This window comes from Papilio polytes, unplaced genomic scaffold (assembly GCF_000836215.1).
Source record: "Papilio polytes unplaced genomic scaffold, Ppol_1.0 DF824169.1, whole genome shotgun sequence".
Classification (NCBI taxonomy): Eukaryota; Metazoa; Arthropoda; class Insecta; order Lepidoptera; family Papilionidae; genus Papilio; species Papilio polytes.
The window spans coordinates 1,823,203-1,848,092 of record NW_013525035.1 but is presented as its reverse complement, the minus strand read 5'-3'; the positions used below and the strand labels follow the sequence as shown (position 1 = coordinate 1,848,092).

The 24,890-nt window shown below is 33.2% G+C and overlaps 1 protein-coding gene across 2 annotated transcripts in view; it reads left to right on the top strand.

Moving 5' to 3' along the window:
* LOC106111393 (protein pangolin, isoforms A/H/I/S) overlaps positions 1–24,890 on the top strand; it is a 123,658-nt gene that overhangs the window by 10,076 nt on the left and 88,692 nt on the right. For both annotated transcript variants that reach the window (XM_013293459.1, XM_013293458.1), the window contains exon 2: positions 12,047–12,509. In XM_013293459.1, the coding sequence (XP_013148913.1) occupies positions 12,342–12,509 (168 nt within the window). In that variant the 5' untranslated portion in view covers positions 12,047–12,341. The remainder of the gene's footprint in view (positions 1–12,046; positions 12,510–24,890) is intronic.

Here is a 24,890-nt window from a genome sequence, read left to right as displayed (position 1 = left end):
TCCAATATTTTTGTGCCCTCGTACATTACTGACTTATCGACTAATAGTTTAGTCAGGCGCTGTATAAGTATGAGGATGTAAAGAGGTGCCAGCCTGACCCGATCAAACTGTCAGCCGATAAAAAGTCTCTAGTTTGTAGTCTCTTATAATACACCGGCTTTAACATGGTGTTAAAAATGTTGATGTCAACGACCCCGTTTTGTTTATGGATTCTTAGATACCATGTGAGTTTTAGTAGTTTTTCTTGAATGCCATTTGGTTTACGACTGCCTTCCAAAAATAAAGTTTTCCACTTAAGTTGCACTGCTAACTTGGAGTTTGTAAGTAGCTACTTAATGTCCTTGCTAAATGCCATTCCTTTTATTTTAATCTTAAATAATATAAAAACTAGCTGTTCCAGTGTGGCTTCATCCGCATGAAATTATGAAAAAATTATTTTATTGTTTACATTTGTCAAATTTTCAATAGCAAATGTCAAAAAGACATTACATAACAAACCTTGGCAATCTTTCTTTCTTAATGTTGGCAGCAACTTATGGTCTCTTTTCCACATTAGGGTCTTTATCCAAAATATTTACCCCCTAAGTTCAATTGCGTGAAAACATGTTTTCACGCAATTGAACGATTTAATTGAAGTCAACGGATCTTCAATTAAATCGATTTTTTTAACAATAAAAGTGACGACTACATTTAAACAAATGTTTCGGCGATGAAAAGCTACGGAGAGTAAAATAAATATCGAGTTTTTTCCCAAACACAAACAATTCATCTACACATATTTAACCTTTGTACACACATAGTATCAGTGTACGTTATTTGTATCTGTACTAATATTATAAAGAGAAAAGATTTGTATTTTTGAACTTTTTATGTACTGAAATAACTCAAAAACTACTGGTCCGATTACAAAACGTTACCCCATTAATATCTATGTAGCCACTGAATAGGCTATGTTTGTCTATTTATTTGCCACGCAAACGAAGTCTCTAGCAACAGCTAGTAACTAATATATCTACCTGTACTGAATCAGATAAGTAAGTAAAGTTATAAATCTTACTATATATTCATTTATGTGCATACAAGTAAGTTGGCAACGATAGTGAAGCGATTGACCACCAGCCGCGGCTGCAAGGCACCGCGGAAACCGCTCCCAGCAGGCGGCATTTTTTGCTCTAGGAAAGATTTGTACAATACTGTACAAAAGTGTTTTAATGGTTATTCTATTTTGTGACATGTGTAAAGTCTATTACTTACCTCGACTAGAGAAGACTATACAATAATTTCCATGTCTGTATTATTATTGATTTTTTTTAACTTCGACTCTTCCATATAATTCTTAATAACGTCTATTTTAATATACAAAAGTAAGAATTAGAGTATGGAAGATACAAAGTTAGCTTTTAAATTTTAATAAATTCACTTTTGTATTCAACTATACCTGTGTGAATCATATTACATTTAATATAGTAGGTTATATTACTTTTTATATAACCCTTTTTATCATAACGTATAATTAATTACACAGTAACTACAATGCTCAACTTACCTGTTAATTAAATGGTGGGCGTGTCCGCGGTTCACGCCTACGGCATCGCAGATAACAATCTCCATATTATATTCTCGTTAACGATGTTTTCCCCGACTGTACCTATGACTATTCACGGCGCGTCGGACTCGATCCATGCGCATAATTAAATCATCGCCTTTTTAATGCACGCACTTTGCTATGTAAATAATCAATAATATGTTAATACTTTTTTACCTGACTGTACTTACAGATATGTTTAATGTAATTATTCTTGTATTACTACCGTGTTGTTGGTTTGATTGTTTTGATGTAACAAACCATTTCATCTTCAATCATTCACTGTATTTTAAAGAAAATTGGCCGTATGCATTGTATGTGGTATTTGAAGAACTCGTATCTGTTTTGTGTGAATTCAGTTTTTCTCTACTTACTGGAATCGGTATGGCGAAATTAAGTCGCCTGTCAACCCCGACATTGTGGTATTTAAAATATAAATAATGCATCCGCATGTAATAGCGTTGTTCGCAACCTGACACTACCGCATGCTACTGTGTTCTTACGAAATTGGGACTTCAATAACAATCATTGTTAGTACAAATTTGAACCTTAACCTTGCAGCATAAACTTCAAAATCCTTTGTTCCACAAATGTCAACGTCGGGTATGTGACGAATTCGTAATCTGACACTAAACGATCCTTCGTCATTGCTTTCTTATTAAAAAAATATAAACCAGCTATACTAAGAATTATAAAAGTGTGATACAATCATTTGACAATATTTCAATATTCTTTTATTATATGAAAACGATATTGCATGTGTTATACGTTTCTTTATTTATTTAAGCGACTGCTACCTAGATGTCCGCAATTGCAGAGGCATTGCCTACCCTTGATTGACGGAGGAAGAGCATATTTTCCCCCAAATTGTAGTTCCTAGTTAGGCCCACACACTTTTTGGACGAAACGCGGAATTACTTCCACTTCAGGTCATTCTTTTGTGTGGCTATATTGTCGCAGCGGTGTCACGTAGTCTCTATTAAATTATTACCTTCGGCGTTTAAAAGGTTAAACCTTTAACTTCATCGTATATATATTTATAACCGGAAGGATCACAAGCTTCGTTTAACCTGCAAGTTGAATATAATCTGTGGCAAGTGTGAACTCAGTTAAACTACACTTAACTGTCGACTGCAGGAAGTGAACACGGTTCGAATGGTAACGACACCTCTTGTAATAACACTGTTGTAAAACATTAACGGTACATTGCTAAAGCGCTCGTCCATTGCTCGCTTTATATTGATGCAAGGAATAGCCTTCAGGTGGAAGCTGTTAAGCTACAATGTTTTAGGTTAGCTCGCTGGCTATTACAAGTGTTTAGTTCTATGCTTTTTGAAATACTAGCTGCGCCCGCGTGGTATTAGAAAACATACTAAATATATAAATAACAAAAAGCTACTTATCTCTCGGGAACCGGACATTTCTCGGGGATGAACCTTATCTTATGCATATTTCTGACTTTGTTTTATCTGTACCAATTTTTAATAAGATATGTTTAACCGTTGCAGAATGATGGAGTAAACATTAAAAAACTAAATTAATGAATCCCACGGGATCCGTAACTATTCCCGGGATAAAAAGTAGCCTATGTGTTCTTCCAGACTATCCTCTACATTTATGCCAAATTTCTTTAATATCCGTTCAGCAGTTTAGGCTACAAATTCTAACATCCATCCATCCATCCCTCTAAACTTTCGCCTTTATAATATCAGTAAGAAAGATTTATAGTATATTCTACAATAAGATAGCTATGGGTATAGTTAAAAAAATCTTAAATGTAATTTGCAATGTCTCAAAAATTGAAAAAAGATTACAAGAAAAGCTACGTAATTTTATGTGCATAGGATGTGTATTACAGTACGAAATAATTTTTTTCTTACACAAAAGTTAAAAATTGTGTGATTGATTGATTGTTGTAAGACTTTATTTTGCGTGAAAGGAATTAATTAAGATCGAATACTTTTTTTTACTATGCACAGTTAGTGTGAAAATGTCCTTAAAATGCTATGTCACGGCTGTTTTCTCGTAATCATTACATGGTCCGGGCGACTTCTTGCCACAATTAGTTTTTATACACCGTTCTATCGTTCTTATAATTAAGGCATGACGCAGCAAACTCAGCCTTTTCTAACTTTTTCTGTATCACAAGTCTATGTTAGTGTCTATTTCCACTTAGCGTTTATCCGGACTGTAATTTGTCGCGCTAGTGGAAATGTCGCGACTCAATGCGCCTGTGTTCTCTTAATTGGGTAACCTCTGGGTTTTTCGAGATATAAAGACATGATGGTTTGAAGAGATTGAAAACGACAAATGTATCAAGATATTGTATTAAGGATAGTTTTTACAGCATGGACGGTAGTTTATTTAGATTCTATACCAAATTATCTCTTTATCTCTTTACTATTCCTTCGACTACTTCATTTAAATCAGATGAGAATGGTTAGTTAATATTTTTTTTACCTAATAAGCAGTTTCATCGGTTACATAAGTCTAATAAATTCGCCTTAAAGTACAAATAATAGGTTTAACTCGACATTCTGGCCTAATTTTAGTCCCTTTCCCTTTCCACCTTTTTCTTAAGAAGAAAGCATGGGAAGGAAAAGTGGATTTGACGGTGGAAGAGACGCATAGAAAGGGGAAATATCCTCTTTATGTGCGTCTCCTCTTCCGTCAGTTAAGGGTAGGCAACGCATCTGCAATTGCGGATGTGTATGGGCAGCGGTCGCTTTCCATTTCGGTGGATTTAGGTGGCCGCTTGCTCGTGTGCCACTTCATATTATAAAAAAAAAACATAAAAATGCATTAAAATATAAAGTAGTAAGTTTTAATTCAATAATTAATGTTAAATCAACGTGCATTAAGTGCACGTGGCCATTGAAGTTTATAACATACCAAATATACGAGTAGATTGCAAAAAATAATTCCTTTGTATGTGCTATTATTGCAAGGTGTGACTCTTATCATTCATAAATTTATTTTATATCAGACAATGATTTCCACCTGCGTATTTATTAAATTACTACGTAATAAATATAAAAAATAAATGATACATGTGCCTTTACTAAACGTTTATTTTTCAACTAACCGTTCCCGTGCTGCGTCACCCGCATGGAATTATAAAAACTTAATTTTATTGTTTACATTTGTCAAATTATAAACTTCAAATGTCAAAAATACATGAGATGATGACAACCTTGCTTCCTTGATGTTGGCAGCAACTTATGGTCTCTATCCCACATTAGGGTTTTTATCCAAAAAAATTAATTTAAAAAAGACATATCCAAAAATATGTTTTAATTGCTGACATCTTAGGCAACAAAGAAGTGTGTGTTTACGCTTTATTAATAGAATAGATTTAAAATTTCTGAACGCGACCATTGTTGTGTTTAAAATTTTCTGTCATTTCTTTTTACTCATGTAACTGAATAGTCATCGTTATACAAAATATTATAAATCGCGTTACATCATATTATTATCAAATAATTTATAGATTGTAGAAAGATAGTAACACTTAAATATTCTTATTAAAACATGATAATATTTTTATCTGATTTTACTAAAGGACAGCCCCTTATTTTATCAAACAAGCAACACCATTTTTTTATGTTAACTAGAACACAATTATGCCTAAATCTGGTCCGGAACCAAGCAGAGATCAGATGTACACAAATAAAAAGTATTTCTCCTGCCTTCACATCCTCTTCTATGCAAAATTCAGTTCATCCCTTCCTTTCCAAAATTTTTCTTGTAGAGTATTCAATCGTGGTATTCTTGTACATGTATTAAGACTTCTATTTTCACCATATAATCATCAACCTGCCTCTATAGAGGGTAGACACAGTATGTACTGCTTCATACATTTCTATCAACCATCATATCTGAATTACCTTCTTAATCATATCCTCTTTACCACAATACTTTCTTCGGTCATCTACCTTTTTCATCGTGTTTGATAACCACAAGTAGTTGATGCGTTTTTGTTATAATTTTTATAAGGTTGTGATCACATTGTGGCTCGAAAGTCCATTATGCTCGGATAAGATATTGCGTTCGCATCATTTCGCTCGAATGCAACTGGCGATGTTCAAATTTGCATACTAACAGCTTTTAGGTTGGACCTTGGTACACGAATAGATAAAATACACCGGCGTCTATTTTCTACTGTAGGGTTACCATCTGTGGATTGTAAGTTTGTACACGTTTATTAGATTAATTAGAATTAAGTTAAAAAGCTAGACATCGTAGATTAAATAAGAGTGATATTTTTAAATACCATAGTTTTAAAGTTAAATATTGTAGATAAGTTAGCTAAATATTCTACTTAATTTATCACAGATTTTATCGTATCAAATCTATGTTTATTTATCATATTTAGTAAAAGTTTCATCACCTTATGTCGTTTAGTTTGTAATATTATGTTTTAAAATAGGATCGTCCTTCAAAGACATGTTAGCATGGTGACCCTACCTTAGAATAATGTCTACTTGAATATTAACCATACGATTTCTACCGACTAGATCTCACTTGTCACGGTGCTTTGCATGACTTCTACGTTCAGTGGGTTTACCATTTAGTACTCTGAGGAAAAGTTTTAAGTCAGAGAAAACAAACGCATCTGCTTAAGTTATGTTTTATAAGTGAACACACAGAACCGATTATGGTATTAACTTAAAATCTGTACACATTTCTGAAACGCCAAAACACATAAGAGCCCTAAATGATAAGGCCACGAACTAAATACAATTAAAATTTGAACATCTCAGATTGTAAGCGCTGCTTACGAAGTTCAACATTCGTTTCAATGTTCGGCCGTTAGTATATGACATTAATGGCCGGTTTCCCAGCTACATTTAACCATTCGTTGGTATTTTTGGATTGATAACTTCTTGAAAAACGTTTCCGAATTACGTACGAGTTTTACTCTGTTAAAATTTAGATCAATCTAAGACTAATAAATTACTAGGTGCAGATAAAATAAATTGAAACTTCAGAAACCCAGCATAAATTTATTAATACTGCTAATGTTATAAAAAGTGTCATTTTACATCAACAATCTAGTTAGTACTGTATAATAAATTCTGAATTATCGTTGATTGACTCGTCAATGTCTGTTACTAGCTTTATATGGTCAAGTATACAATATCTATAAATATTTTCTGTGAGGAAAAGATTTTTTGTTCCAGATTGTACTAGACCGATTATAAAAATTCTAGAAAAAAAGTAACCTTTTACATTCAACTCAATGTAGTACATAACGTTCAATATTCCCATACTAGCTGTTCCCGTGCCACTTCAGCCGCATAAAATTATGAAAATTTAATTTTATTGTTTACATGTTTTAAATTATCAATTGCAAATGTCCAAATGACGACGACGACAAACCATTGCAACCTTGCTTCCTTGATGTTGGCAGTACTTTTGGTTTCTTTCCCACATTAGTGTTATCCAAAATATTTACCCCCTGAGTTTAATGGCGTAAAAATATATAGCCTAAAGTATGACGTAAGTGTAGGGCTTTTTAATAAAAAAAAGAATTATTCAAAAATATGCTGTAATTGCTGACATCTTAGGCAACAAAGAAGTGTGTGTTTACGCTTTATTATAATAGAATAGAAGAATAGATATTAAATTATTCTCGGCTTATAAGCATATTATTTAGTTGTAATGTCATATATAAAAATAATTAAACTCGACAAAATACGTGCATTACAACTTCGGCTATCAAAGCAGTAGTTTCAAACCCATAGTAATAACGTTAATGCATTAGACGCTTATTTAAAACCACTCGCTAACATAAGTTAACTAGTGTTACCATAAATAATTTTATTTCCGGAAAATATTTTTTTAAACTAATTTTATTCTGTAGTTTTGCACTCCATACCGTACGAGTACAAACATTTACAAAATAATTAGTTAATATTATTATAATTAGTTAAGATAAAAAAATATTACGTAAAATTCTTCTATATTATATAACAAATGTATTAAAAAGAAGCCTCTACTCATTTTAGACAAAAGTGTTTTTGTTTATGATGTTAATCTAGTATAATAAAAGTTTAAAATTCAAAATAAAATTAAAAGTACAATAAATGTGGTAATCCTAAGCCGTAACTTAAGCGTCATAAACTTATATTAAGTTAATTTAATGATTGCTATGCCTTATACCATTTTTTTAATTTGAATTGGTCATCTCTCAGTGTGAGCACATTTTTAATATTATTACTCGTGTGAACATAACTACCTATCCACTTATGGTATACAGGAATTATAACTTAAGAGTAACATATGTTTATTGATATCTATTTGGCATATTACTACTCTATTAATCTATCTAATGAGATAAGGATAGGAATGGAAAAAGGATTTGTCAAGGTAAAAATTTGTCAGGAAAATGAAATAAAAAAGTAATCGTTTTTTTTTCCTTTAATGATAGACAATGCGTAATACACCTAGTTACCTAGGTACGCCTCAATATTGTTAAGTTATATAGCTTTCATTAAATGAGAGAAAAAAACATTTATCTCTGTTTCTGGAGGTTTCATACCTTTTTAATATCAGCCGTGTAAATGTAAACGTTTACGGAATGGAAATAAAAGAATTCAAACTCGACCACACGTCGCAAAACTTCTCCGATGGTTTCACATAGCGAAATCGTAAAGGCCACCATAAAAGTTGATACCTAAGCAAGATCCCATTACAAGAACCTCGGCCAGTGTATTGCCATTTACAGTTTTACTGTTTAACTGTTTATTGCCTGTCGACTTATCCTATTTTCGAATACTTTGGATTGTGCGACTTGATCCTTTTGGGATTTCACGTATTGGTAATATCTAATTGTGAAATAAAATCTTACTAATGTTATAAATGCCAAAGTTTAAATGGATGGAGGTTTGTTAAAGATTGTAACATGAATTGAACTGATCTCGATGAAATTTGGCTTAGGTGTAGAGTATAGTCTGAAACACATGGAACACTTTTTTTTTAATCCAACGCGGATGAAGTCGCTAGCTAAAGCTAGTAAAGTATATTTCAATAATGGAGTGAGAATTCAATTCTGTTAATTGTATGGAGAAGAGAAAGTGATAGATTTTACCTATAGGACATGTTCGATTAGGAATTTTAATAGCTAGCGTCGAGAAGGTAAGTATGTACTCGCCTTTACAGAGTTCATGAAATAAAGGTTTCTTACTGCCATAGGTTGTTTAAAATTTACTCTTAAAAATGTGGAAACCGTCATATCCAATATTAACAGCATGACTAATGATTTCTATGTAGTATAAAGAAATGATAGCTTATTAAAAATCTTCACTTAATAACAGCTATATTTTACGATTATTTCTGATTTACGTAAAACGTTATGAATTGGCTTTTGAATTATTATAATTGTCTATAAATGCATTAGTTACTTTAAGCTTAAGTGCCTCCACCAATATCGTAAATTGAATGTTCTGGAATATTGCCACAGCTACGGAACTATGTTTTATCATAAATGATTGATAATAAACAGAATTTGTTAATATAATTTTTATACGTTGAAAATTTCCTCCGGTTGCCAAATAGCAGGATATGTAATTTTTTTGGACGACTAAACTTTTATATTTAAGTAATTTTCTTATAAGTCTGGATTTTGGTTTTTGTAAATTGGAAGATCGGATCTCGAATTTATTCCATATTTAAGAATTGATATTTTTCCTTGAAATCGTTTTAATCTTTTGCCTTAATTATTCTTATTGTTTACATTTTATTGTCTTAGTGTTGTATATTTTTAAGGCAAACTTTATGTTTTCATTTATAAGACATATAATTTATCATGTTTTTATCCGTTGTCTTTGTCATCACGTGCGAGAATGTTTTTATTCAGATTAAATTATCTTGACTGGAACATCTTACATAATAGTTAAGATAGATACCGAAATAGATAGCGTTTATTTACCATACCTAAAAACGTTATGCGTTACTTAATAAAATTTGGCAATCAAAACTACGTCCTCAAAATTCCCATAACAAAGCACATCACTAGAAAATCATGTACATTGTTATAACATACAAAAGTTGTTATTTTTTATGTAGCTACGTTAAATATTTTTCGTGCATTCATTATAGTAATTATCGCATTACCGATACATCTTAACATATAACTAGTTTGCAAGCAACCTGTTTCTATCCCCGCGGTGTTACTCGCCGATTTCGTTCCCGGGAACCTGTTACTGGAATTGATTATTCCCGCATTAAACCTACTGGCTTATCTTTTAAGTGTTTATCGTATTCTCGTTACATATACTTGTATTTTTTTGTACTATAAGGAAATGACGGTCCTTCAAGGCGTGCTTAACATTTATTCAATATTTGCCAACTCATCTGCAGTTCCTCTGTTATTGAACGTAGTATTATCAGATTGTTGTCTTTTAAAAAGGCATTTTTGTAACCAAAATAATCTTACATTGTCTGTATATCTTTTTATCCGTGACACTCTATTTCTGCAAGGGAATACCCTTAGTGTCAAACGTCATTGTTTGCTTTAGAAGTATACTCGTGATAAAAAACTGCGTAGATAAAGATTCGCGCCGAAACTATACCATACGTAAGCAAGTCAAACAGGATGTTGCATAAATGTATATCATAGTGTTGTTTATGGCTCACCCTGTAATTTGTAAGTCAGTGGACATATTCACACTTATAGGTGATGTATTGTATGCATGTCAGTTCCTTGATGCTAATAGCGGTGTTGGATATGATTGCCCGCTATAGAAATGGATTAGAATGGACAAATAATATTTATATATGACAAAAAATAGTTTTGGTAGTGCTAATGTATTAGAAAATAGACATTTAAACTACTGTAAGGAATGATAAATGATTTGTACAAATTAAAAATAATAGTCACGTCACTCGGGGGTAGTCAGATACCATAGACATCCATTTGACGAGCTCACATATTACATGTAGGTGTTTTTGAAACCGCACTTTTTAAAAATTTCGACAATCTGGAAGTCCTTATAATAATAATAAACGGTAAAAAGAGTATAAACATTTTCCCAAACTTTACTCTGATTAAAAATATTTCTTATTCAGGAGTAAATTAAAACTGTAGTGAAATATCGTTTATAGAAGAGAAAGAAATAAATAACCATTAATAGTTATAATTTAATAGAAAGCAAAAGAATTGTATAACATATATCAGCATTAACTAGGTTTCTTAGCCCTTTAAAATTAATCCCATTCTACCCGTGGGCGTAGATTAGACACTTTATGGTTAACATTTATTTTTACTGCCAAATTAGAATACGTTGTTATTTCGGATTATGTATTAAATCACAATAAAATTTATTTCCGTTTTATTTTATACGTCTCTTATGAAATCTAAGTTTGAAAATTATTGTAATTAATATAACTTTTAATAATTAGTGTAATATATTTAAAAACTTACCTTTGTATGAGATTCTAACTTACTAATTTGTTTGGGAATTAAGAAATTAATGCGGTGTTTAACCTTGCTGAGATTTAATTAAGCAAGTACACTTCTCTGTTTAGTTTACAATATAATATTCGGTTTTATAATTGCTATTGTATAAATTGTTCTCTAGTATAGGAGTTCCACACGATATACAGAACATAGTTAAAGCAGTTATTGCTCTAACCACTTGTAAAACCATTTCGTACGTTAGCCCTAGTTAATTGCTTCAAGCACACGTTCTCTTAAAAATCACGATTTACCTTACACTGGCAGGTTTTTAGAAAAGAATGTTCATTTTCATCGGGAAAATGCGGAATGTACCCTCTAGATATCCTTAGCGAGCGTACGCTCATTAAAGCAGGCCTATTAAACAAAGAGCTCTAGTGCTTCGTAACTCACGGCATCATTGACATGCATAACTCTCCTCGGGCGTGTCGGTTGACATTATTCATATTGCACCAAACCTCTACTTGTACATACAAACTGACAAATGCATTCTATGTAGACGATACTGCGTGTGCGCAGTGTGGCGCGTGACTATCGTCTGTCAAACAAATAATGTTTTTTTTTAATACATTTGCATTTTCTTATAGAATCAACGGTGTTTAATATTTTATATAAGAAAATAGAATGTTTTGATGTAGATATTGTCCTATACAATATTTATGAACGGTTACTTAGAAGTAAAATATGGTAAATGAATTCAGTTAAACATTATTTTTGTGTTCGTTAAAACAATTATAATAATATTCGTTTCATCTGAAATATTTAAATTAAATCGATGATAATTAAGACAAAAGTACTTGTATTTTGTTCTATAGTAAATGCGTTCCCGAGGGGTTTTCTCAGCGATACTTGGCTTCGGGCCAAGAGAGGCTGTCGACGTCACTTGACAAGCTTCTTGACCCGAAATACGCGGACGGCAAAATATAACTGCGTAAAATGGCAACTTTGCCATCCTCATATTACCAGGGTGATGTAACTAATTGTTTTCTTTTTCTTTACAGATCTAACTCTGCACACAATCAAGCGGGACGCAACATTAGTTTAAGTTCAACCTGACAAAAGTTATCTGTGATCTCATTTTAGTTAAGTCGAAATAAAGGGTGCCTAATTTAGAATAGTGATAAACGATCCAAACATTAGCTTATGTACATCCGGCTCGAAGGACCATAATCAGTGAGTTACATTTGTGGTAGAAACAAAATGGAATCGTAGTGCGTGGTCATGGATAACAGATAGTGGTGATGGATAGGTGTTGAAGGATGGGATAATGGAAGTTGGGGCGCTGGGTTCTTGAAAATGCCTCATGCGCACTCGAGTTCCGCGGCGAGCTCGGGCGGCGACGACCTGGGCTCCACGGATGAGGTGAAGGTATTCAAGGACGAGGGTGACGGGGAAGACGAGAAGCGTAGCTCCGAGAACCTTCTGGAAGAGAAGTCTAGTCTCATCGATTGGACCGAGAGTGAGGTGAGTTTTGAACTATAACATTTTGCTTATTTAAAAAAGTTGCATAAATTTAGTTGCTGTAAAACGTTATATGGGTGGTCATACAAAAAATGTATCCGTCCAATTGTGTCATTAAATTAATTGTCCGTCTATTAACAAAAGTGCAAAGTAAACGTACAATTTCACGTGGCGCTTACCTTGCATTGCATCGCCCGACTCCCAGCGGGAGACGGCTCAGGTAGCTTTCTATAGGAATTCTTCCCGGTATAACGCCAATGGATACAATCGCAAATTATTCACGTACAAAATTGTTAATAAAGTTATGTCATTCAATTTTAACGTTTATGTCAGTAGATACAAGGTTCTGTTATATGAGAATCTTATAAGTGCAATGTGACGAAGTAATATTTTTGTATAGAAGAATTTGACGCGCCGACTTCCATCAAGTTCATCGCCTCCCGCTTTTTGTCCCGCACACATGAGTGAGCGGATCAATTAGTTATGTTTACTGCACAAGGTGTGCCTCATTTGATAGCCATTTGATGTCAAGAATTTAGATAAAGTATTGTTTATGACGGCATCAAATTTTTATACGCGCTCCGCCCGACTGTTTAATATTCATACGTAGACGCGGTAGTCGACCTCATTATGTCCAATTCTACGCGTAGATTAACATCGGAACTGTTAACTGTAATGAGTAAAGCACTTAATTATCAACGAACGTACCACAAATAACCAGAGATAGGCATCGAAGATTAAGATATGCCTTCCTTTAAATCGCAAATTGCCCGTAAAACAAACAAAAACAACCGCAAACAGCGAAACTAACGTAAAACCAAAACAAGCGATTGAACGGGCGCCGTACAAAAAATTCACCTTTCCCGAAATTCATGTAAAATATTGTATGGACGTCTACATAAATTACTCGCTCATTGTACCATTTCCTAAAACTCTATTATTCGCTAGCTGGGGGCGCGTATACAATGAAACTCTACCTGCATTTCGGTATTCCTTATAATAAACACGGACTCCCACCGCTTTTGTCGACGAATTTACCTGTCGCGAGAGGCGAGAGGCGAGCCAGTGCAAACACGACGGACAGATGAAGTGCACTATAAACACCCGTCCCTATTTCCCATTCACTTTTATCCGGTCGTGTGATAAGGACAAAAGAATGATTTCTACTGGAATTTCGAAGCGTCGCAGTCACGGATGGTATAAATATTGGATTATACTTAGGTGCAATTCTGTTTTGTATGTCATAATGGTATCGATTATCGTACGTGATGCCATTACAATACACATTGTGAGTGCTCGCTGCGAATGATTTCTTTTTTAGATTATACCTCTCGTCCGGTCCGGGATTGGATTCCGTGTTAGAGATATTCACGCTAGTTCGAGTTTTGAAAACATATTCGAAACTGCGATGATGTTTGGGTTTGTTCGAATCACTTGTTACGCTGTTGTATTTTTTATATAATTCGGTATTGTACATGAATAGTTTTGTTTACTAATGTTATAATTGGATAGTACCAAAAAAGTTTGGACTTCGAGTTGTCCTTTACAATTTGAGTTTACTATTTCAAGTATTTTTTACGATTCTTAAGACTTATTCTAACATGGTTGTCACTTTAATTCATGGCTTTATGATGGACGCTTGGATATCAGAGCGCATCTCGCTGCGGTCTAGAAAAAGTCAATGTCTCGAGCGATATCCGTTGCGGTTGCCGTATCAGTAATCATACCAGATGGGCAACTGAGACAAAATCACTTGCAACTAACCACTATGTAGAAATATTATAAATTTATATTTCGAAAATATATTAAACTCTTAATATCGTACTAACACGTTAGTCCAAATATTTTCAATAAAATAATTGCTAATTTACTAAATTCTATAATAAGCTTGAATTAAAAAAAAACAAAAAACTAAAGTTTGAGGATATACCCAACTGATTTTAGGTTATTTCTCAATCCTGGTCACCCTATTAGTGTACATTTAATCTTTAATAATGTAGTGTTAGTAATGTATGACTAATTCTATTAAATCCTTCATTCATAATATTAATATTTCCATTTAGCTTTATAGTAAACGTCATTCTCTCGTATATTAAACGGTTTTAATGCTAGCTGTTGACATAGTTATCTTTTCCATTATTGAGCTACTGAATTTGTTTAGTCTGTACCGCACGCGTCTAAAATCACGTCTATATATAGAGAACAACGCGGCGTTGTCTGTACCCACTTCCGTCCGCCATTTTGGATACTGGGTTTCTCGGTAGAGGGCGCTGTCAGGACGCTGAAATGTGAGACTGAAAGTGGGTGAGTTTGGTCAAACTAACATACATTAAATAATACTTTTAATTATGTTTATACAGTTGGTCATGTTAATATATAAAGCTCTGTCTATTGATGCCCTTGGATATACTGGTTTTATTAAGAATAATTAATCTACTTTGTGTAATCATTAAATTATCGAAATATTGATATACTTGTAACATCCATTTACATAAAGGAGGAACATGTAACTATGAATTATTTATAATTTATGTTTTGACGAAAACAAACCAATTAATCTATATACATTTTATCTCACAATCAGATACATAAGGCATAAAAAGTTTAATGTCCCACACATCAGTATTAAAATATTTTTAAATTCTAGCTGTGGCTCGCGATTTCGTCCGCGTGAAATTAAAAAAATAATAATAAAATGTACCATATGTTACTTACAGATAAATTATCTCTCTAACGGTGAAAGAATTTTTAAAATCGGCTCAGTCGTTTTTGAGTTATTTTAATACATACAAAAATACAAATCTTAACTCTTAATAATATTCGGATAGATTTAGTTGTTTCTTTAAATGTTCATTCGAAAACTTATCGTGTTTCCAAAAATCTGTTTAATTAAAACATTAAAAAGTCATTAAAGGTGTTTTATTTACATTACTTTCACAACTTATTTTGAAATTTATACCACGATTTAATGCCAAATCGGTTGCAGTTTCGCAACAGCTATATAAAGTAATTTATAAGACTATTGTAAGGAGACATTAACAACGCCTTAACTCAAATCCCCATATTAATTCGGCCTTGGCGCACATTTGGTTAATTAGTATTTATTGCATACTGACATCCCGGCTGGACTCGGCTTAATCTGACGGCTTATTCTCTTTAGGATCTAATCCACGCTAGAATTTTGTCAGTTAAAGCTAACATTTAAATCATTTATATGTAGCTCGCTTAGGTCTGTGACTCCGTCCGCGTGGAATTGAAAAAATCAAAAGTGAATAGCCTATGTGTTCTTCCTGACTTATCCTCTACATCTGTACCAAATTTCATCGAAATCCGTTCAGCCGTTTAAGCTACAAACTCTAACAAACATCCATCCATCCATCTAAACTATCACATCATACTTCATACTAATGTTATAAATGCAAAATTTTAAATGGATGGATAGATGTTTGTTTGTTAGAATTTGGTACAGACGTAGAGAATAGTCTCGAAGAACACATAGTCTACTCGCTTTTATTATTTCTAATTCCACGCGGACGAAGTCGCTTGCGAAAGTAAGTTTATAACATTAGTAAGAAGTAAGATTAGTAAGATATTTGTTTATTTCAACCTGACAATCGTGTCAATTAGTTCTTGCATTCTTAACCAAGACGTCTCACAGACTGTCAAAAGACTTGCTAATTCTCTTTATATTAAAGATAGTTAATCATTTGCATATATTTCATTCGAGATGAGTATAATTATATGAATTAATCGACAACTGAAACTGACAGAGTTGTCGCTACCTTGCTACATAATTGAGCATAACTATCGTAACATGGTCGCGTTGAATCGGCTCCGACAGGCGTTTATACTCGCCCCGGGGCTTGCGTGTGTCGGCTAGTAGCTGTTAAATTTTATGTCCCCGTCTAGTGGTCTTCATTCATGCGCATCCTACTTGTTTATGATAGCCTGGTATTTGCAACTTGTTAACTGTTACAATATGTCTTTACGTGTGCTTGTGTGTGTATGTTTTAAACTGGATAAAAAGAGTACCGCCTTAATTGAAAATTGAATTCCTTTTTTATAATGGCATAAATTGGTAATATCCTTTATTAATTACAAGGTTTTGTTCGCGGCTTCGTCCACGTGTTATTAAAATAAACAAAAACAAGTTGCCTATGTGTTCTTCCAGACTATCCTCTACATCTGTACGAAATTTCATCGAGATCCGTTCAGCAGTTTAGGCAACAAACTCTAACAAAAATCTATTTATCCATCTAAACTTTCAGTAGTTCTAATATTGCCTAGAGCCGTAAGCCAAGGTAAAGTTCAATTATTGTACGATTATTCTCAAAGATTGTGTGTGATTATGAATTGAGGGAGTGACTAATGATAGTTTATTGGAATATTTATTTACATAAAAAATTAAATATTGCAATTTTCAATATCTGAATCGTCAAGTAAAGGGCGTAGCAGAAATTTAACCAGTTATTATTTCACAGAACCGTATCGGTGCGTGGGATTACAACATATAGGTACTTCCTAATTACGATTCGCGGATAGAAGCTGTTTGTTTCTACGTAGGCAGTCGCAATGGCCTGCATAGCTTTTGTATTAATGCTATAGGGAGTCTGGAAATGGCATTGTAATTACGTTGATGTACCAACAAGTGCGCTCAACGATGCTTTTCTATTGTTATAGAGCGGATTTTGAAATGGATTTTTTCTACTCTTTGTAAATGCGTCGAAATAGCTGCGATTGGTCTGTTTTTTAATATCTTGCGGTTATCGCCGATGAATGTAAGGAGCTACCTTGCTAGTCTTGCTAAATTGTTCCTTAGAATATTTTACTAAAAGTAAAGTTACTTCAGTCACTCTTTTATAATCTTTGAGAGATATATGGAAAATATTGACACTTCTATAAAATGTATGATTCAGACTTTTGCCCGTGACTATCCACTAAATTAAAAAAAAGTAAGTAGTCTATGTGTTCTTCTAGACTATCTTTTATATCTGCCAAATTTAATGGACATCCGTTCAGCAGTTTAAGCTGCAAACTCTAACAAACATCCATACATACAAACTTTTGTATTTATACTATTTATAGTATAATTGAGATAAATATGGGAATTACCGTGAATTTTTACTGTCAAATTAACTACACTACGATAACATATCATTTTAATTGTAGTAAATATGAGAATGTTTATACAGCACTTCTAGTATCAATAGTCTCTTCTAAAATAATCTGATCTTTGTACTATGTTCACCTTCGCGAATAAATTAGATATGCAAGTTTAGCTCATTGGTGTGCAGTCATTTGTTGTAACACCGGTGTTTCCGTTTGCATTACGCGATGAATATGGAAATATGTGGCGACTTGTATGTTACGGCGAGTCTGATAACACTAGCTGTTCCCGTGCTTCGTCCGCAAATTATAAAACCTTCATTTTATTGTTTACTTTTGTTAAACATTCAATTGCATTTAATGCATAAATGACAATAGACTTTGCCATTGGCTAATTTTTGATACCATGGCAATCATGCTTCTTTGCCTTTGGCTTGTAGTTTTCCTTTTCCACGTGACAATTTTTTTTTCAATTATTCGTAGCGTGAAAATAAATAGATTCTTGTAAGTGTTGTAAAACAAGCTGTGATTGCTGACATCCTACATGACAAAGTGTTACGCTTATTATGTTGGTAGCATAATGCCGTCCCTTTTATTTCCTTGAAATAAAACAGTGACAAAAATATGAATGTTACGATGAAATGAGTGGTTACAATTTGTTATGTTGGCAGTTTTTTTTTTATTATCAGTAATATAAAATCAATTATTACTTTAATCTGTATGTGAATTGAGCTAACTATGAATTATCATTGCATTTGAAAAGCAGATAAATATTGCACTTCATAGCAAAAATATAGCCTCACAAATGACCACTAACCATAGGTGTTAGTTAAATATTGAAATGTACAGATCAAATATTGGAATAAATTAGTAAAAAAATTGTGTAATTGATTAAACTGGTTTTCGTAACTGGTAACTTATAACTGTATATTTATTTTACCATTCACATAAATATTGAATCAAAGGAAACATTAATTTAGAATCAAATAGATTCAGCTTTTATATGAAATGTATTAAAATTACTTAAAAACTGTTCACGCAGTAAATTCGTTTATTGCTTATAATGATAAGATTACGATAATCCAAGGTAATCTGGTTTATTAAAAGATAAGATTTTAAGTAACGAAAGATATTGAATAATTTTATTGCTAACTATTTTTTTTGCATAATTCAATTCCGTTAATAAGTAAATAATAATTTGACTGTGAATGAAGTTATGGGTTCTAAGTACGTTTAGATTTTATCTTGCTATTTAGTTAGGTGCAATAAAAAAAATGAAAACTAAGGTTTTATAGACTGCCAACCTTCTCTATGAAAAAGGGGATAATACAGTGTGAATGGCTCAACAAATAAAAAAAACTTGCTAACCCTTAAAGCCCGATTTTAAATCAAATTAAAAAACATACAAATGTACTCTATACTGTGTTTACTAATGAGGAAAAATAGTAGGAAGAAATCATTTTCGTTATAGGCTCCTTTCGTTTTCTAACTTGAAGAATTCAAAAGTGTAAACAGTCTAATATTAAAAGAAAATCAATTATAGATGCCCAAGGCGATTTATAACCCCGGTATCAAATTTCAAACTTCAGGTTAAATATGTCTCCAATTTAAATGTGTATTACACGTGTGTTAAATATACTCAAATAAAAATCAGTATTTTAGAAAGTACGATGTTATCAGCGAATCAATAATGTCCTGTCCAATAAGTGAGATAAGCTATCGTAGCCAGTAAGCCTGAAAGGTGGCACAGAGTGAAATATTACACAGCCAAGCGGTACGACAACTGGCGACACCGAATGCTTTGTATGACGTGTTATTTACATGTCGCCTCTACGGAATTTAGATGATAGGGCTGTGGAAATTATAACGTTATACACGTTACATAACGCATACTGAGATTTGCTTAGAAAAAAAGTAATTTATAATTATAACTATGCATAGAGATCTTGATCATGCAACCATAATTGATTAAAATAATTTCAATAATAATGTAAATCCTACCTTTACCTACAACTTAAAAGTAATATAACTTTGTTTCCATAAGATAGCTAAATCAAAAGCAACCAATAAATTATATCGCATAGCCGCGTTGTGGAACGGTCCGCGGCGGTATTTCCAAACCAATACAACTTAGGGTTTTTTTTTTTTTTATAGTAAAAGGGGGCAAACGAGCGGCGTGTACACCTAGGTGGTCAACGACGCCCATGGACATCCGCAACACCAGAGGAAATACAGATGCGTTGCCGGTCATTCGAGAAGCGTGCCTACAATGTCCTAAAAAGTCCGGCAACACATGTGTAGTTCCTCTGGTGTTGCGGAAGTCCCTAGGAATCGTTGACCACCTCTGCCCGGCCGCTCGTTTACTCCCTTTTGTTATAAAAAGTTACGTAAACGGTAGTAAAATATTAAGGGAATCCCTTGTCTGGTAACCCTAAGATCCCAGCCGCGTGTTATCATTCAAACTCGTCAGCCTTGGGCTTAGTAGGGATAACCTACGTGTTAATATTGATACGTGACGTGCAACCTGGGTGATAACAACTATCGCTTACAATCGATTTTTGTACATATGTCTTACAATCACTACTGCTTACAAAGTCTTTACGTTTGATTTAGAGGTGCCACTCGGCGGTACGAAAGTATTTCAATATAAATAAATTTAAGTTAAGACTTTAAATGAGTCAATAACATTGTTACGGAATATTTTGGCACGTGTATTTGGTGTGAAAAAATCGACGGGCACGTGTGGTATTTCTCTTATGGTACCTTAGTTTATTTATGGCCGGTTTCCCAGTTATTGGTTTGATAACTCTATGAAATGTGTTCCCCTAGTAACTTAAAACATAGACAACTTTTAGTCCGATGAAACAGGTCAATCTAACACTAATGAATCACTATGTAATCTTACTAATATTATAAACGGGAAAGTTTAGATGGATGGATGGATGGATGGTTGTTTGTTAGAGTTTGTAGCCTAAATGGCTGAACGGATCTGGATGGAATTTGGCATAGATGTAGAGGATAGTCTGGAAGAACACATAGGCTACTTTCTTTTGTTTTCATTAATACCACACGGACGGAGTTGCGAGCGGAAGCTAGTGATTAAATAAATGGAAACTTCAGAAATCCAGCATTATTTTTGTTTGTGATTTATTCTAAAATGTAGGTTACAGTTAATCCGTTTAACATGTTAGTACTTTTATTACGAAAATAGAGAAAACGTTAATTCTAAAAGTTTGTTTCAAGAAGCTCACCATTGTTAGTATCCCGCGCGTTCGCACAAAGCGTTTGTTCCCCCCTTTTTAAAGCGCACATCTAAGGAATGGAATTCTATGGGGCCTATGTTCCCGACCACAGCGTGGTTCTTTCAAGGCGGGACTGAATAGGCTTGCACGTAATAAGCTGTTTCCCTAGATTAGCGTATTCAACAGCACGGAAGGTTTTCGCTTAACATCTTGTTCGCAAGATATATGCTTTTTTTGATGGAAAATAAATCATAGTTTTTCAGTGTAAATTGTATTTAACTGCAGTAGAGCAACGCTGCTTTAATGTACAATTTTTTTTGGGTGATTTATTTTTTGTACAAAATAACGGATATACGTTTGCAAGTTGTTTAAAATTTCTTATTTATGGTGAAACAAATAAGTATGTTTACGTCTATAATGTCAATCAACGGTTAAGGAGTAAAAATACGTGTTTAACTAAACAGTAATTAACCGTAATTTTTAGTAGTACAGTTAAAATTTTAGACACGACATTTGTATTGCATCATAACTGTTTTCACTTAAGCCAGTACTCGTAGGTATTATTAGTTTGATTTGTATTTGTAGTCGTTTATAAACTATCGAAGACTAATTAAATACTGCCACTGTTTAAGACTGTTAAATGAAAGTCGTGAAATACTTTATTATCCCCAGCAGTGTTTGTTTTGCTCAAGTTCAAAGAATCGAATTAAAAAACCGTACCGATATCGACAGTAGCATTTTACTAGTCAAACTGGCTGTAAAGATAAATCAAGCAGAGTTAATGAACGTATGCTCCCCATTGTTAGTCGTGCTATATTTAAAAAAAGCAGTTTATACTCTAGCGTACATCGTAAAATTCGGTACATTGCATTAAAAGTTGTAGAACGTTTCTTTATTGTTCACTAAAAGAGCTTTGTTTAGTCCCTGATTCCACGAATTGATTTGTAAAAATATAGATGATGGGAGGTTTTGTTTTGATTGAGTTTTTCTTCGAACAATATTCAGTTTTGTTTTAGAACATCGGTATCAGCAAAAATTATAGTCTACAAAAGATAATTACATTAGAAGTAGTGAACAGCAACAACAAGCAATTTCAAATGAATGTGCAAGCCCTAACGTTGATTTTTGTCTACTTTCCTTCCTCTTCCTTTTCTTATAAGTAAAGGATGGAAAGGGGATGTGGATTTGTCGGAGGTAAGGACTGGAATATCGATCTCTATATCCTCTCTTCCGTCAATTATCGATCGGAAACGGATCTGCTTTTGAGAATATCTATAAGCAGCGGTCGCTACGATATTCAAATAACTTTAATCTTACCAAGTGTCTAATACATTATCACTTAATGTCTTTACCCTGTGTTTATGAACAACTCTACCATGAAGATTTTATAATGAGTACACTGCATAATTAAATAAGCGATACAAAACAATTAAATTCACACTACCGTATCAGTTTAACCAAGTTATTTTATATCTTCCTAACAGTTTTAGTAACAAGATAATCACAAAAACCCCTACCTTGTCACGGTGTGTGACAGCCGTATTTATATATTGTGTTTAATATTTTATTTTATTCGTCTCGCGTTATTAACTCAAGCACTAAAGTCAAGTTTGTTATAAGCATTATCTTAATTAATTAAAACATAAAATTTCTAATTAAAATGAACACTTATCTTTTGATAGTGCATAAAAGGGTACCTAATAAGTTAACACGTTGACTGCTATCGACTCTCCGAGTGCACATTCGTATGTTATAGAGGCAAGGAAAGAATGACAATTAAATAAAATGCGTTTTAAGGGTGCATGAAATTAAATCACTTTGTTAAAACGGTATTATACATTGTGAATTTTGATTACTTTTAAAATAGATTAATCTATGTCTACAGAAAGCCTAATTTAAGCAAGTTAGTAAGCTATTCAGTAAAAAATTATCTAAAAGCTGTTTATTTACTTAACGCTCGAATGGTTTTATAGAATCGTAGTCCCGATTAGTACTGGCTAATCGATTTTAAAACCGATCGAACGTAGAGCGTCGATGTTGTTTTTGACGATTTTATCGACTGTTTATACTAGTTTTATTCACGGCGAAAATTTAACTATAGTACGTTAAACGTTAATTATGTTCTAAAGTTTTATCGGTGTTACAGGAAATACTTTATATTGATTGTTGATCTATTATTTTGTACTACTTGTATCAATTTCGTAATCTTATTTGCAAGGAAAAGACTTTTTAATTAACACGTACCGCGCTTCTATAATTTTTACTGTCACCATTAGATTTGCTAGGCGAGTTGGCACTCAAAGTGTTAACATACGAGTATTAAATAAAAAAGTATAAAACGTGCAATCTAAGTCAAACGAGTCTATAAATCAAGGTACGTTATTAACGATCTAGAATCTAGATAGATCTAGAGCTAGATTCAAGCGACATTTAGTCCGATGTGTCTGAAGTCGAGACGTTAGTCGTGACGGCATTACCCAGTGTCGGTTTACGCTTCACATAAATCGCCCCAGCTCGTCAATCGTACTGCTATTTCTGGACGTTTAATTGCTCGGCCCATACGCAGCGGATGCTATAGAGAAAACGTGGTTGGGGGCTTTTTAGAGACAAAAACGGGATTTCATATCGAGTGTGGTGTGTTTATACGTGTACACTGGCGTGAAAAAGAATTACGAGTATCTAGGGACAAACTTGCAGCCTTACAAATAAACGGTATAAAGTTAAACTTAGGAAGAAACTGAGCAAAATTTGTACTATTATTTGTATGTAATAATGTGTAAAATTAAAATCGGCTCAGTAGTTTTTGTGTTATTTCAATACATACAAAAATACAAAAAACAAATCTTTCCTCTTTATAATATTAGTATAGATATAGATTTAGTTAATATATTAAACCAAGGTACTTGTTTTACAGTCGACTAAAGTAATAAATTGAGCGACCATTTTCAAAGATACTTTTTCTTTAGTTTACTAGATGACTTCTGTACTAACATTATAAAGAGGAGAGATTTGTATTTTTGTATGTATTTAAATAACTCAAAAACCACTGTACCGATTTTAAAGATTCTTTCACCATTGAAAAGTAAGTAACATAGGCTATATTTTTTTATTTAACGCAGGCGAAGTCGCGAGCAACAGCTAGTTTATCATAAAGTTATCAACTAAAACATATCTTGTATTTACAGCGGTAGTTTAAAGCTTTCATGTTATAAAAGTCACGTCCTATCGTAGTTATTTCTTAACTTAAGCTTTATCTTAACATAAGTTACACATATGAGTTAAATTCTTTAAATGTTTAGCTACCGTAATCAGTTAGCTTGCACAGTGCGGTTAACTGACATGATTAAAACCAGGTTTCTGAGTGTAAATATTGCCTGCCCTTACTGATGCAAGGAAGTCTGTAGTTCTGTAATTTAAAATTAAAATAAAATAAAATAACATATAATCCTTAACAACACGACACAATCAGAAATAACAAGAGTAAAACAAATATGAAAAAATTGTAAATAACTAAATAAAAGATTATAAAAAATATTGTTTTGCTGATCGGATTGGATCCACGCCCAGCTTTGAATGCTGGGTGCTTCTCAATTAAGCACCCAGCGCTGATCTTTGCGAGAACCCTGAGGTCCTCCGCATGCCAGTAGCATGTAATTTAGCAAGGAACATGTATGAAAATCATCATGTAGTGTAGTCAATTAGAAACACCTGCCCTTGTCACTACGGAAGGTCACAATCACAATTTTCAATTCATCCATCTTTATATCTGGACTTATCCCTTTCCTAATCATATCTTTCATAATTTGTTTTGTCTTCCTTCATCTTTGTAGCCATTCACATGCAATCGTATTACTTTTTATTTGATCCATGAATATGTACCAATTGTAAATCCAAATAGAATTATCATCTGAAAATACATGAAATATAACTATTCATAAATTGAAATACAAACTAATAGCTAAGTCAAAACTTAAATCATCAAACACAAATGTTTTAGATTCGAGCCCGCGCCCCGCGCAAACAAACCAGCACGTTG